This window comes from Vigna unguiculata, chromosome 2, assembly GCF_037176805.1.
Source record: "Vigna unguiculata cultivar grain cowpea cultivar isolate G323 ecotype 2 chromosome 2, ASM3717680v1, whole genome shotgun sequence".
Classification (NCBI taxonomy): Eukaryota; Viridiplantae; Streptophyta; class Magnoliopsida; order Fabales; family Fabaceae; genus Vigna; species Vigna unguiculata.
In genome coordinates, this window is record NC_140793.1 from 36,465,531 (window position 1) to 36,481,456 (window position 15,926).

At 31.5% G+C, this 15,926-nt stretch overlaps 2 protein-coding genes and 1 pseudogene across 3 annotated transcripts; all 3 read right to left on the reverse strand.

Annotated features, from left to right (window-relative positions):
- Positions 1-2,515: 2,515 nt before the first annotated feature.
- Positions 2,516-4,313, reverse strand: LOC114171158 (putative 12-oxophytodienoate reductase-like protein 2A; annotated as a pseudogene). The gene is made up of 5 exons (XR_014986304.1): positions 4,054-4,313; positions 3,836-3,976; positions 3,612-3,742; positions 3,360-3,509; positions 2,516-3,285 (listed from the first exon to the last, which is right to left on the reverse strand). The product of XR_014986304.1 is annotated as a putative 12-oxophytodienoate reductase-like protein 2A (transcript).
- Positions 4,314-10,369: 6,056 nt separating this feature from the next.
- On the reverse strand, positions 10,370-12,052 carry LOC114169940 (12-oxophytodienoate reductase 1-like). The gene is made up of 4 exons (XM_028055351.2): positions 11,918-12,052; positions 11,717-11,847; positions 11,356-11,532; positions 10,370-11,257 (listed from the first exon to the last, which is right to left on the reverse strand). The coding sequence occupies exons 3-4, from the start codon at positions 11,456-11,458 to the stop codon at positions 10,659-10,661; spliced, it is 702 nt and encodes a 233-aa protein (XP_027911152.2). The 5' UTR covers positions 11,459-11,532; positions 11,717-11,847; positions 11,918-12,052; the 3' UTR covers positions 10,370-10,658.
- A 1,226-nt stretch (positions 12,053-13,278) lies between these two features.
- Positions 13,279-15,170, reverse strand: LOC114169932 (putative 12-oxophytodienoate reductase 11). Its single transcript, XM_028055338.2, has 5 exons — positions 14,966-15,170; positions 14,749-14,889; positions 14,535-14,665; positions 14,213-14,389; positions 13,279-14,133 (listed from the first exon to the last, which is right to left on the reverse strand). The coding sequence occupies exons 1-5, from the start codon at positions 15,043-15,045 to the stop codon at positions 13,523-13,525; spliced, it is 1,140 nt and encodes a 379-aa protein (XP_027911139.2). The 5' UTR covers positions 15,046-15,170; the 3' UTR covers positions 13,279-13,522.
- Between the last annotated feature and the right edge of the window lie 756 nt (positions 15,171-15,926).

Below are 15,926 nucleotides of genomic sequence, written 5' to 3' on the forward strand. Positions count from 1 at the left end.
ATATATATATATATATATATATATTCTAATCCAATTTTTTCTAAGCTACACATCTTATATTGCCTTGTCTTCAATCTTCCAGTTTCAAGTATTGGTATTGGTAGGTTGTCTTCTTCCAAGTATACCCCTTGACATTTTTTTTTTTCATTTCTTTGAAATTGGACATATACATCAAACCCTATATAGACAATGAGATTTATGCTATGCTTATTGGTAAATGATGAAATCAAAATAAGAATACTTGACATATGGCAATTGAAGTTTATTATTTGTTTATTTTGTTTATTTGTCAGGAATCAACTGAAGGATGTGGACTTGTCAAAGCACTAATTAAAAGGATTTCCATAATGCTAAACGTCATTTTATATTTACTTTTATAATTATTTGAATTTGTATGAACTTGAGGTTATTTGAACTTTATTTAAAATTTATGACAGTGATGTATTTTATTTTATTTGAATTTATGAATAAATATTTATTTTTTAAATAATCTTGTAAATATCCGCGGGTACCCGTGAATATAATAAAAATAGAGAGGTACCTGCATAATGGATACCCAACGGATATAGATACCGCTACGGACAAATATTTATCCAGCGGGTAGGGTACAAGGGAGCTATTTCCTATACTCTACACGCCCCGTTGACAAGACACATATTAGCAAGACATATTTAAAAGTTTTTGGTTTAAATTTAATAACATGTTAAGTTATTCAATGATCAAAAAAATAATTGATAGCAAAAATTAAAAGTTCAAGTTATAATTTAGTAACATGTTCTACCATCACTTAATAAAATCCATCACAAACAATAACTTTGATACTCCAATAAAAAAATAAAAAGAAAAAAAGTCAACGAATACAATAATAAGATCACCTTAAAAGTTATAAGATACAAGACGAAGGTAATTGCATAATAAATTTATTGAATAAAGGTTTGAATCACGACAATGAAGCAAGATAAATTAAGAAAGTGTTAATTATATCAAACCAATCTCTTTCTCAATACTAAAGATAAATTTTTAATTAATAGAAATAATTTTTATGTTTTTCATATGTTAAAATCATTAAAAGTATAAACTTCGAAAGATTTTAATTGCTTACAAAGTAAGTTTAATACATTGAGTATAATAAATTAAAAGGATTTGAGATATAATTGATTGATCTATTGAAATATAGTAAAATTTATATAATTGAGTTTTAAGCGATTTTAATATTGAATTATTATTTTCATTGACTATGTTCTCACTTGTTTTCCCTACATATCTAAGAATACGCTGGTATACTAAAATACATTTTAATGTATTAAAATGTAACTAAGAAACACATATAAGAATACATTTAAATGGATTTAAATGTAAGTAAAAAATACGTAGGGTTTTGGAACACATTCAAAATGTTTTTAATTTAGTTAATTGTCCAATCGAAATTAAAAAAAATAAATAAAACAATGTGTTTTGATTAACGGATGGATTAATCAAAACGTAAGTTTGTTTAGACGAGAGAAAGTGGAAAGAAATAAAAGAATTTTTTTGTGGAAATTTTGGAGTGATTTATTGTGTACGATAGAATAAAAAACATTTTAATTGACAAAATTATAAGATTATAATTTTATCATTGTAATTAAAATCAAATGGAATTGATTAAAATTAATTTAAAATAAAATGTGAGTAATTAATTAAAGTAATCTTCCCTACAATCATGTTTCTTTCTCTCACATAACATTGATTTAGTGCATGTTCAATCAATTTCATGAACGCAAAAGTTGATATTTGTAGTTTCTTTTGAAAGTGAATTTTTAATTTTTAAATTAATTTTAAAACCAAACATACTTAGATTTTGTGTTGAAAAATTCATAATCACGTCTTTTTGAGTACCCTAAACCAAGCACACTCTTATTAATTACACTGAATCAGGCATGGTAAAGCATACACAACTACATACTCAATTATAGATTCAAGTATAAGCACAGAATCGATTATACTGATTTTGTTGGTGCTCCATAATCGATTTGATCAACTACACCAACACAATCAAGATCTCATTCACACACTTTTTATTAGAAACATCAAATGGTCAATCTTGTTGAATTCATCAAATCTCGAAACTTCAGGTTTCTGTATCAACAAATTCCACTTATTTGAGCTTCTCATGTAGTAAATTCTCAGCTAAATATCTGTCTTAATGCTAAAGATCTTTGCTTCGATTTCAATACAAGATCTTGCAAAATGCTGATTTCTTATTCAAGATCTCACCTCAAAATTTTGCATCAAACGTGCTCTTTCAATTTATCTGAACTTTCTTCACATGCATACCTAGAACCTACATTTCTCACTTTGGGTTGCTATTGAATTGTAAGAAAGTTGCTTAATTATGATTGTTTCAAATTATTTAAAACCTTTAAAGTAGGAATAAAAATAAGAGTAGACAAGTCTTGGTGTCATTTCGAAGAACAAAGCTATACTATTACAACAACAATAGTTCCTGATACTACATGCTCTAACAACTTAGAACATATATGTTAAGGTGGGATCCAAATCCTTAGCATAGAAGTATCTGAAGAATCATAATGTCATGTGAATGAAAATCTGACCAACAAAATATCAAACAACAGGGAATTTGCAGAATAAAAGAGGTTAGTGAAAGCCCTAGGATGCTACACTACACTACACTACACTACACTACACCATTCCATTCTTCATCAAGAAAAGGGTAGTCAATGTACCCAACAAGCGGATCAGGATGGCCTTTATAGAATGTTTCCCTGTTATACTTGTTCAGAGGAGCATTCAGAGCAAATCTCTTGGGCAAATCTGGATTCGACAAGAACAAACGACCATAGGCAACAAGATCAGCCCTGTTTTCAGCAATGGCTTTCATCCCTTCTTCCCTGTCATAACCTCCAACAGCTATAAAAGTGCCATTGAAGGCCTTTCTCATAAGCACCATGCCCTGAGGGCTTTCGAGTTTACCTCCCATACTTCCCATTCTGGGAGCCACCACGTGTAAATAAGCAATGTTATACCTATTGAGGGCATTGGCCATGTAAAGCCCCAGTTGCAGGGGATTTGAATCTCCTGACTGAAAATAGTCTATAAAAGGTGATAACCTAATACCAACTCTATCAGCTCCTATCTCATTAACAATGGCTTCAACAACCTCCAAGGAAAATCTGCACCTGTTCTCAAGGGATCCACCGTACTTGTCTGTTCTGTCATTCACCTGGTCTTTCATAAATTGATCCAGTAGGAAGCCGTGTGCCCCGTGGATCTCAACCCCATCAAAACCTACAATTTCCACAACCTTAAGGATTGTTTGAAGCATTTGTACGAGCAAGATGAATGCGAAGGAAATTAAATACCTGCTTCGATGGCATTCCTTGCAGCAATTCTGAAGTCATTGACGATGTGAGGAATTTCATCGGTCCTTAGGCGCCGTGGTGGCGTGTATTCCGAGGATCTCACTGCCCTGTCCGTAGAGGAAATGGGTTGTTGCCCATTCGGCTGATAACCTGTAGAAAAAGGCGAAAGATTTGAACTTAGAACTTGAAATTAAAATTGGATTGAGCATGTGAATTAATTCTCAAAAAAAAAATGAACAAAAGAAAAATTACCTGTGTTTGAAACTCTTCCCACGTGCCAAATCTGAAGGAAGAAGATACCGCCTTTGGCGTGAACAGCATCGACGATGGGTTTCCATGCTTCCACCTGCTCCTTCGTCCATATGCCAGGCGTGTCGGGAAAGCTTCAGACAGAGATGTGTTATGGAATGAAAAGGGGTATGAAAGATGAAGATGAAGATGATAAAAATGAGAGTAACAGTGATAATAAATAATACCCTTGAGCGGTGTCGGAGACTCCGGTGGCTTCGGCGATGAGAAGGCCACCGTTGGAGGATCTCTGAGAATAATAGAGGACGGCGTGGGGTTGTGGAACGTTGTTGTAGGACCTCTCTCTGGTGAGTGGTGCCAAGACAACTCTGAAAAAGCGATGAAAAATCAAAGGATTGTTTTCTGAGAGAATGGAGGGTAGAAATGAAGAAACATGCATACATACCTGTGAGATAGATTGAATCTACCCATTTTGTAGGGAGTGATAAGAGGATTTGGTGGGTTGGTTGTAGATGGAGCAGCCATGTGTGGTGTGAGAGTTGAAGATGATGATTGAATTTGGAGTTGAATTGAATTTGAATCTGAATTTGAAGAGGTGCAGTTATAAACATAACAGAAGAGAAAGATTTGAAGTAGAAGAAGGAGAGAGTGACGTTTGCAATTGCGTAACAGTAGATTCCGCTTATTCATCACGTTTTCTTCCCCCACTACCCTGCTCTACCTACACACTATATATTATTAATACTTTACATTAATGAACATTTAATCTTGATTTAAAAAATTATTAGTAAAATCTTAACTCCTAATCGCAACTGTAGCGTTGTAATGTTATAACTGTCTGAGTGTGACATTGAACACGCACTGCATCACATGTTGTTTCTATCACAGGACATGGTCCCATGCTACAATAATTATGTTACCTACCAATATTTGAATTTTTTTTTCTCCACACAACCCAAAATGATAAAATAATTGCACGAACAAACTCGTTTTGGGGCAAAATTTGCAGAAATGAACCTGTCCCAGAAACTGGTCGGAATTGAGTTTGCATTTTCTTTTGTGGTGATAATGAACCAACCATCATATATTTTGCTTCTTCATTTCCTTTCATGGTTTTTTGCTCCTAAAAGGGCAAAGAAATGGTGTAACCAAATATTTAGGGATCTTTTGTATGTCAAAACCGATTTTTTAATTAAATAATATTCTTCCACAAGTTATAGAGCAAAATTCAATGTTTCTATAAAGCACATGTACAATCATTTTGATGATAATATTTAATATTTCATTCACACAGATCCATATATTTGTTTAAATATATTAGAAAATTAATCATTACAACACAAGTAAAAAACGAGTTAAGTAATTTCATTACATTTCAGTATATACTTTTATTTAATTTTCAATCAATTACCATTTTTTTTTTACTTTTTTTGTATATTTTTGTGTTTATTAAACACGACCACGAGATCCTATTAGACTAGCATGAATACGTGATTTTAAGAATATTTTATTGTTAGAATTATTTTCGGTACAAAGTATCTCCCCCCAATTGAATAAAAAACTAATATATTTAGCAATAAATAACCACAAGCTGGTTGTCAAAAAAGTTTGTTTGAAGAATAATTAGTTTAGCCAAACATTGTTAGTTATTTAGTATAATAAGCATTACATTTTTTTTAATAGACATTTTGAGGTCACGTGTGGGTACTTTTATATTTTTTATATTAGCATTTTGAACTTAATATAATTAAGCAATATATAGTTTTTAATTTGTGATTCTGATAAAGTTATAAAATATATTGATGTAATGTTTAATCAATCAATGTTACACTGTCAATAATTATAATCAAAACATAACTTTATTGACTTAATAATGTCACATCATATGATTTTATTCTTTTAATACTTTCCTTTTAAAATTGAAGTAACTACTCATAAAAAAATATTTTTCAATTTCAATATTTTAATAACTATTTTTTTTTTATAAATTAGATAGTTATTTTTAATAAAAAAATAATTTACACAATCAAAAATATTTTACAGTTCATTATTTTAATAATTAAAAATCATTTTATAACTTAACAAAAATCTTGACCAGGAAAAAAGAAGTAGAAATAGTTTTTTTTAAATCAATGTGTATGGTAAGGTTAGAGCGACACAATAAAATAAAATTGTGGCCCGCAAATCTGAAAAAACAAAGGAAGACCAAAGTGAGTGCGCCCACCCAAACGTGCTGGTCCATTTTTTAAATTAAAAATTTAAATAATTAAATTTTTTATATAACTTTTTTTAAATATTACCATGTAATAATATTGTAATTTTAATCATTAACATTCATCAATTAAGTTTTTATAATTAGCATGTAATAATTATTTTAATTTATTTAATTAAAAATATTAATTAATAAATTAAAAAGTTGAAAAAATATTATATAATTAAATATTTGTTAATATGTATAAATATGTGTATACATATAAACAATTAAAAAAAATAAAAAATATAGAAAAAGGTTGTGAACTAGTTTTGTTTATGAACATTAAAAATACTTTTCACATTGGAGGGTCCATTCTATTTCCATTTCAGGCAATATTTGATGATGATAATGACGTTAGACTTTGATTTATTTGATGTCTTTGTGTTTAAATCCTGAGTTTCAGTGTTTTGTTAGATATGATTGTTAGGAATTCAAATATGAGTCTAAGTTCCACATTGACTAAAAATGAGAAAGTAAAACACTATATAAGAATAAAGACTCATTGGTGTTATATCTCTCCAGTGAAACTCCCTTTGTAAAACCTGACAGTGATTTCATGAATTTAAATTCTTATAGGAATACAATATTGCGCCTTTAATAAATATTTTTTTTAAACTTATATAATTAAAAGCAATTTCGCCCTTGCATGTATTTTCTAAATTAGTTATACATACATTATATAGTTTACTAAGATCTAAATATATTATTTAAATTTATCACTTTCTTGTCTCTTTCTCTCTTTTTTTTGGTAACTTTAGATTCTTTTTTGCTTTATCTATGTGCTTCAAAAGGAATCCATACCCATTGACCTTTTTTTTCTTCTTCTTTTCCAACCTTACCATACATTGGGTTACAAAGCCATTCTCAACAGTCACTATCTCTTGGGTTAAAGATGATGACATACATGATCATGTAGTACAATAATATACCCTCAAATATTTAAGTTGAAATGAAAATATAATTGTTTTTTATTTATATTAAATTCCACCAAACATTTTTTTCTTATATTCATGCAATCTTTATATTTTAAAATTATGTAATAATAAATTAGAAAAAAAAAGAGAGTTATGAGTGGTGGGAAGATAGTTTACGTGGCATGGTAGCAGTCTACAGAGTGTGGCATTTATGCTCTCACCACTCAACATGTCCCCACAACACAATAATTTTAATACTTTATATTTTCACATTTTTACTACAAATACATGTTATTATTCTATTTCTCCATTTTTAATAATTATTCTCATTTTCATTCTATATGTATAATGATCACTGTGTGAATATATTTAGACAATGATATTTTGACTACTAAATTTTAACAATTTTTTCTTATAATATGAAGTGTCATTTTCTAAATAATTTTAAAATATTAAGAATGAAAAAATGAAAAACCACTTAAAAAATGTCATATAAAAAAAAATTATTAAAAATTAGTAGTCAAAAAATCATTTTTCGTATATTTGTCTAGAAATCCAAATTCAAAATGAGGTAAATATTAAATGAGGGTGGGTAAACTTTTAAATGCAGAATTGGACCATGGAACTAATTAATTATAGCTTCAACTACAAAATTGGATAGCTACGACACACAGTTGCCTGAAAGTTAGGTATAAACTACAAAATATAGCTCACTCATTCGTCTTATAATAAAAACATCATTAAAAAAAATATTAACAATGATACATTTTTTTTTTTACTTATACGAAGAATCTTCATTGCCTAAAGGTGGAGATGAAGTGTAGTTTGGGCTGAGTTTGATGGGTCGTTCTTATTAGATGGATGGGCCTGTAAAATTTTAAGTTTCAGTATATGTTTGTAAAGTATATGTGACAATGAGAAGGGCTTGTATGTTAAAAATAGAAGACATCTAAACATAATTTTGATTAAATGTTAACAAAATTATTAGTTTATTACAAATATTATATGCACGATAAACTGATCGTCGGTGGGAACTATATACAGAAAATTCATCTGACTCCGTACTTATTTAAGTTTGTATCCCGTTTAAATACGTATATAAAAAATAATAATCACAGATCAATAATTTTATGAATTTATTTTCAAAAAAAATCATATAAAGTTATTTGATTTTATATTTTGTTATATATATATATATATATATATATATATATATATATATATAACATATCTCTTATATCTCATATTTTTTATAATCCTTACAAATTTTTAAAACTCATAATATTTCATATGATAAATATATGACTCATAATATTATATTTTGTAATATGACTCTTAAAATTTCATATGTTCACATTTCAATTTAATCCGCATTAAACGTTCAAGATCAAAATGTAGACTTAAGCGAATGTTTACTGTAATAATAATAAAAGTACACTAAAGAAATTTAAATAAAAATACATAATAAATGACAATTTTATGATTTATATCTACCAATATTATTACTTAACATGTACAATTATTCTAGAAAAACTCTTACAATTTATTTATTTATTTTCATAGTAGTTCTTTTACTCTCTTTTTTCTTCATATTATTCAATGTGAATTTTTGGTAAATATCCATTTCATAACCAGCTTATATTCCATGTACAAATCTTGCATGTTGTAAATTTAAACAAGAAAATATCAAAATAATCATATATACCTTTTAAGTATTAAATTTGCTTATTTTTCATGTGGGAATGTTCCAGAATATATAAAGGAACAACAGTTTCATATTGAAGTACAGTGTTTGAATATCTTTCACAAAGTAACGTATCAAATGGTGGTCTCATCAAAGTACAAATTGTTGCAAATGTTGCTGTTGTTGGATGGGGACATGACTAGCCTTAAAAATTAATATTATGTGTGATATATGATGTAGCATTTAAAAGATGAACAACATTTTGATGCAATATTTACTGTCATTGCACTTAAAGCATTTAATGCATCAAAGTTCAAATGAGCATGAAAAAAAGAAAATGAGAGAGGAAGCGGCAGGGGTAGCAACGTGGGCCGGCTCACATTTGGCCCACACAATACGGACCGGCCCGTTCTGCCCTATCCCGGATTTTTAAGGGTTTTTCTTCTTACACATCTAAGTATTTTTTCTGCACCTTCAAATTTTTTTTAAATTTTTAAAAAATCCTTTGACCATTTAAAAAAACTCACGGACATCACACTCCCAAAATTACTTTCGGATGTCGACTTCCGGAAGTCAAAAATCGTTACCGGAAGTCGACTTCCGAAAGTCAAAAATCGTTACCGGAAGTTGACTTCTGGAAATCAAAAAACATTACCGGAAGTCAACTTGCGAAAATAAAAAAACATTACCGGAAATAGACTTCTGGAAATCAAAAAATTAATTTTATTTTAAATATTTTTTATTTTTTTCAAATTTATGTTTTCTACCTTTTTTTTTTCTTAAACACGTATTAAAAATATTAAAAATTATAAAATATATAAATTTACAAAAATATTATTTTAGAAAATAAAAAATAAGTAAAAATAAATGCTAAATAAGAAAATGAAACATAAAATTAAAAAATAATTTAAATTAAAATAATAAAACTTTAAATTTTAAAAAATGAATTATATATATATATATATGTATATTTTTTTTCTGTTTTTAGTTAAAGTTTTACTATTTTAATTTAAATTATTTTTTTAGTTTATTTTTATTTATTTTATTAATATTATTATAATTATTTTATTTATATATTTCATGTGTACAATATTTTATATTTTATTTGAATTTTTAATTTTATTTAAAATTTAAATATTTAATTTTAATCAAATTTTTATAATTTTTTCAATTATATATCTTTTTATATTTTTAAAATTAAATTTATTTTTATATAATTTATTAAAACTTTAATAAAAATAAAAAATAATTAAAAACAATCATATTTAAAATTATATATATATATATATATATATATATATTAATTTAAAGTTTTATTATTTTAAAATTAATTTAAATATTAAATAAAATTAAATGAAGCAGAATATTTTTTTTTCTTTTTTTGTTCTTTTTATTTAAAATTTAATATTATTTTAATTTTACTTATATTTATATTTATATTTATTTTTCAGTATATTAAATAAAAATAAAATTATATATATAAATATTAATATATTTTTTTTAAATATATATTAAGAAATATGAAAACATAAAAAAGAAATAAAATAATAAACAATAAACTAAAAAAACAATTAAAAGTTAGAAAACATAAATTTTAAAAAGAATTAAAAATATTAAAAATAAAATTAATTTATTGACTTAAGGAAGTTGATTTCCGTAATGTTTTTTGAATTCTGGAAGTCGACTTCCAGTGATAATTTTTGATTTTCGGAAGTCAACTTCCAGTGATACATTTTGATTTTCGAAAATCAACTTTTGGTGGTATATTTTTACCTCCGGAAGTCATATGTTTTAACTTCCGAAAGTCGATATGATTTTGGGAGTGTGGTGTCTGTGGGTTTATTTAAATGATCAAATAATTTTTTAGGAATTTAAAAAAATTTTGGAGGTGTAGAAAAAATTTTGGAGGTGCAGGAAGAAAGACCCATTTTTAATAGAGACCGAATAAGTTTGGCCCGTAAAAACAAGTGTCGTAGCTTTCGCCCAACGCACGTCACTGGGATCTAGCCACATTATTATTACAAGAATAACAGTTCTACGTGCTACACACCTTTACATCTTAGAATACATGCCAAATTGATCTAGGATATACCAGAGAAGTAACTAAAAACTACGTGAACGAAACTCTGACCAACCCAATTTGCAAATAGCTAAGAATTTGCATGGGAAGAAAAGCTTAATACAAAAATCCTAGGATGCTACACGATGGAGTCCTCATCAAGAAAAGGGTAGTCACTGTACCCAAGAACTGGATCACTGGTGTAGAATGTTTCCCTGTTATACTTGTTCAGAGGAGCATTCAGAGCAAATCTCTCGGGCAAATCTGGATTCGACAAGAACCAACGACCATACGCAATAAGATCAGCTCTGTTTTCAGCAATGGCTTTCATCCCATCTTCCCGTTCATATCCTCCAGAAGCTATAAAAGTACCATTGAAGGCCTTTCTCATAGGCACCAGGCTCTCACAGCATTCAATCTTTTGTGCAACAGTTTTCATTCTTGGTTCCACCATGTGACAATACAGAATACCATACTTATTCAGGGCATTAACCATGTAAAGCCCCAGTTGTTTGGGATTTGAGTCTCCACATTCTTCGTACTCTGCAAATGGTGATAACCTGATTCCAACTCTATCTGCTCCTATCTCATTAACAACAGCTTCAACAACCTCCAAAGAAAATCTGCACCTGTTCTCTAAGGATCCACCGTATTCATCTCTTCTGTCATTCACCTTGTCTTTCATAAATTGCTCTAGTAGGTACCCATGTGCACCATGGATCTCAACCCCATCAAAACCTATAATTTCCATAACCACAGGCAAGTCAGTGTATGTAGTTAGTTTGTGTTGTGAAACAAGATAAAGCATATTTTGAAATGTGAAGGTAATTAATTACCAGCTTCGATGGCATTCCTTGCAGCAACTCTGAAATCATTGACAATATGAGGAATTTCATCTTTACTTAGGCGTCGTGGTGGCGTGAAATGCACTTTATCCATGCTGTTACTTGGAATTTCTGGTGAGATTGGCTTGTCCGTTGATGATACGGGTGCTTGTCCATTTGGCTGATAATCTGCACAAAAATCAGAATGTAGAGTTCTCACTCAAGTATCAATCAACAACAACAACCCAACCGTGTTAAACTTCAAATTAGAGTTAAATTGAGTATATTATATGTATAAAAAAAGTGAAGCGTGGATAATGAATTAACCATGAAAAAAGGAAGAAGACATTTTGAATATGGAAAAAAGACAAACCTGAATTTGAAACTCTTCCAACATGCCAAATCTGACAAAAAAAGATACCGCCTTTGGCGTGAACAGCTTCGACGATGGGTTTCCATGCTTCCACTTGCTCTTTCGTCCATATGCCAGGCGTGTCCGGCTACCTTCAGGATGAAGATAAAGATAAAGATGAAGATGAAGACAAGAAAGAATGAGAATAAGAGTAATAAATACCCTCGACCGGTGTCGGAAACTACGGTAGCTTCGGCAATGAGAAGGCCTCCGTTGGAGGTTCTCTGAGAATAGTAGAGAACGGCGTGGGTTTGTGGAACGTTGTTGTAGGATCTCTGTCTGGTGAGCGGCGCCAAGACAACTCTGAAAAAAAGAAGAGAAAAATTGAAGGAGTTGATTGGAAAATGAAGTGTGGGAGGGAGGTTGAGAGAGTAGATACCTATGAGAGAGATTGAAAGGTCCCATCTTGTAGGGAGTGATGAGAGGATTTGGTTGGTGGGAAGTGGCGGGAGCAGCCATGTGTGGAGGGTGTGAGGGTTGAATTTGAGTGGTTTTGGAAGTGAAGCGGAAGAGGGTGGTGGCGGAGGTGTAGTTCTACAGAGAATGGAATTATTAGAGGAAGGAGAAAGATCGCAGAGAGCCGATGGTGATTGGTGATGGTGACAGTGACGTGTACCATTGGACAAGGAACAAGTGTTTCATATACACCAACTTGTGTGGGTACACCAACCCAGTACTATTAAGTAGTGGCATTACTCCATTGGGTTAAAAAATTACTATTATCTGAACGAAGGACACAAATATAGTTGGATTGGGGATATGAAAGTTGGAAGTGTCTGGAAAAAAAAAATGCACATGGAAAACAATGAAAATGTGAAAGTGCGACTGTGGGAGAAACTCGTGGTGGTTGTCGAAGCTGCTACCGTCACTGTCGGAGTGGAAGCAGAGACATCATGGAAGGGTTCTTATTGGTTTACATGAAGATTCCTGTATATATATTTCTTTCTTTCTTCTTACATGAAGATTCCACACTCCCTACAAAATTATCCCTATTTGTTTTGACGAAGGAATGAATAAAGAGAAAAAGAAAATCAGGTATTTGGAAGTTTTCCGACAGAATTGTCTGTAATCTAACTATATTTAGCAACCTTTTGTAACCAACAAAACTGTATCGGCTAAAATTCATTTAAAGACAAATATTCAGTATCTCAACGCTATCCATAAATAAATTCACTTGTGTATCCTTGAGTCTGTATGACCACATCCCATATAACTTATAACTCATGCTATAGTAATTAATATATTAGTAAAATATTGTTTAATTTTATATGTTTTTTTCTTCACCGGAAAACTTTTACTCCTTTAAATCTTTGAATATTTAAAGAATTTTAACAAGTGACGATATTCAAAATAATGCACGTGGCTACAAATTTTGTCGGGGTTTTCATACACGTAGCATGGATTATGGGTCGCATTGGTACTTTAGCCATGTTTCTTGTTGCAGGTATTATAAAGTTCTAAAACTGTTTTATGCAAGAACCATACAAAAATTCCATGTTTAGAATAGCTTCCAAAGAACAAAATTAGGCAAGTGCTGAAATAATACTATTACTAGCACAAAGCTAGTATGGTGTGGTAAAAACAGGTGTCATAGCCTTTGCCCAATACATGTTATTGAGATCGAGCCACATTATTACATAAATAAGAACTTAGAAGAACCGAAGAACATAGAAGTCACTAAAAAATATGCAAACGAAAATCTGAGCAACCGAATCTGCAAATAGCGAAGAATTTGCAGAGGAAGAAAAGGTTAGTACAAAACAAATCCTAGGATGCTGCTACACCGTTGGAGTCCTCATCAAGAAAAGGGTAGTCGGTGTAGCCAAGAACGGGATCACTGACGTAGAATGTCTCCCTGTTATACTTGTTGAGAGGAGCATTGAGAGCAAATCTTTTGGGCAAATCTGGGTTAGCCAAGAACCAACGACCAAAGGCAACAAGATCAGCTTTGTTTTCAGCAATGGCTTTGATCCCATCTTCCCGGTCATAACCTCCGGCAGCTATAAAAGTACCATTGAAGGCCTTTCTCATAGGCACCAGACTGTCAGGGCATTCGATCTTTTGTCCAACCGTTACCATTCTGGGTTCCACCATGTGACAGTACAGAATACCATACTTATTCAGGGCATTAGCCATGTAAAGTCCCAGTTGTTTGGGATTTGAGTCTCCACATTCTGCATACTCTGCAAAAGGTGATAACCTAATTCCAACTCTTTCCGCTCCTATCTCGTTCACAACAGCTTCAACAACCTCCAGAGGAAGTCTGCACCTGTTCTCCAGGGATCCACCGTATTCATCTGTTCTGTCGTTCACCTTGTCTTTCATAAATTGCTCAAGTAGGTACCCATGTGCGCCATGGATCTCAACCCCATCAAAACCTGTAATTTCCACAACCACAGCCACGTCAGTGTATGTAGTTAGTTTGTGAAACAATGATAAGTGAAGGAAATTAATTACCAGCTTCGATGGCATTTCTTGCAGCAAGTCTGAAATCGTTGACAATTTGAGGAATTTCATCGGTTCTTAGGCGCCGTGGTGGCGTGAAATGCGCTGTATCAATGCCGTTACTTCGAATTTGCGGTGTGAGTGGCTTGTCTGTAGATGACACAGGTGCTTGTCCATTTGGCTGATAATCTGTACAAAAATCAGAATGTAGAGTTCTCGCTCAAGTATCAATCAACAACAACCCCAAAGTTTTGAACTTGAAAATATGATTGAATTCAAAAATCAGAATGTAGAGCGATGAAGGAGGAGGAAAATGAATAAAAAAAAAAAAAACCTGAATTTGAAACTCTTCCTACGTGCCAAATCTGACAAAAGAAGATACCGCCTTTGGCGTGAACAGCATCGACGATGGGTTTCCATGCTTCCACCTGCTCCTTCGTCCATATGCCAGGCGTGTCGGGATACCTTCAGAAATGAAAAGTGGGTATGAAGATGAAGATGAAGATGAAGATGATAAAAATGAGAGTAACAGTGATGATAAATAATACCCTTGAGCGGTGTCGGAGACTCCGGTGGCTTCGGCGATGAGAAGGCCTCCGTTGGAGGTTCTCTGAGAATAATAGGGGATGGCGTGCGGTTGTGGAACGTTGTTGTAGGACCTCTGTCTGGTGAGCGGCGCCAAGACAACTCTGAAAAAAGAAGAGAAAATTGAAGGAGTTGATCGGAAAATGAAGTGGAGGAAGGAGGTTGAGAGAGTAGATATACCTATGAGAGAGATTGAAAGTTCCCATCTTGTAGGGGGTGATGAGAGGATTTTGTTGCTGGGAATTGGCGGGAGCAGCCATGTGTGAAGGGTGCGAGGGTTGAAATTGAGTGGTTTCGGAGGTGAAGTGGAGGAGGGTGGTGGCGGAGGAGTAGTTATATAGAGAATGGAGTGAGTAGAAGAAGGAGAAGATCGCAGAGAAGCGAGGGTGACGTGAGCCATTGCGTAAAAAGGAGTCGGCTTTGTTTGACCCTAAGACCTGGGTCACATCACTACGAACCAGAACCCACGCAACGGGTTAGGTTAGCCAAAGCAACATAAAGCATGTTGATTCGCACGTGTGCAAGAGAGGAAAAAAAGTCAAAGAAGCAGAAGCCCAATGCAGCCCAAACACTATGGCAGTGTGAATTCCGTTGGGGAATTTGAATTCACATGGCCCCTTTTCTGTTTTTTATTTTTAATTAATAAATTATTAATGACATAAGTTTACAATATATTATTCTGGTAAAGAATATTAGTTTGACTAATTATTATTTTTTTATTTGTTATTAATGAATATTTTAATGAATTTAATAAAGAAGGATTATATTGTTTTTGTTGCTATAATGATCCAATTGTTGTTGATTCTAAGACTTTTTGAAAACCTGTCTCCCCAAAAAGCCGTCTACATTCATTCATCTTTTCCGTTGATGTCTTGTTGCAATTGTCACCACAGTATTTCAATATTTAAATATTTAATTAAGTATTTAAATATTCCCGGTTCATATAACTTTACGATACATCATTGTAGTTGTCTATAAAAAAAAAAATTCAGAAATAAATTATATGTATTTTAGTTAGGTCTAAGCGATAGGAAATAATGTGAAAATTACTTTAGTCATTGATTTTATTGAAATATTGGATTAATAGTCCAATTATTTGATAATGATTACCGAAAAGATAAAAATCTTTAATTGAATTTCA

Bases quoted from the DNA above. Each gene is read 5' to 3' on its own strand.
- LOC114169940 (XM_028055351.2), bottom strand. From the start codon at position 11,458: ATGGATAAAGTGCATTTCACGCCACCACGACGCCTAAGTAAAGATGAA. The intron at 11,258-11,355 runs GTAATTAATTAC...TGGAAATTATAG, and splicing joins AAGGAATGCCATCGAAGCTG to GTTTTGATGGGGTTGAGATC.
- LOC114169932 (XM_028055338.2), bottom strand. From the start codon at position 15,045: ATGGCTGCTCCCGCCAATTCCCAGCAACAAAATCCTCTCATCACCCCC. The intron at 14,666-14,748 runs GTATTATTTATC...TCATTTCTGAAG, and splicing joins GTCTCCGACACCGCTCAAGG to GTATCCCGACACGCCTGGCA. The intron at 14,390-14,534 runs GTTTTTTTTTTT...ATTTTTGTACAG, and splicing joins AGGAAGAGTTTCAAATTCAG to ATTATCAGCCAAATGGACAA.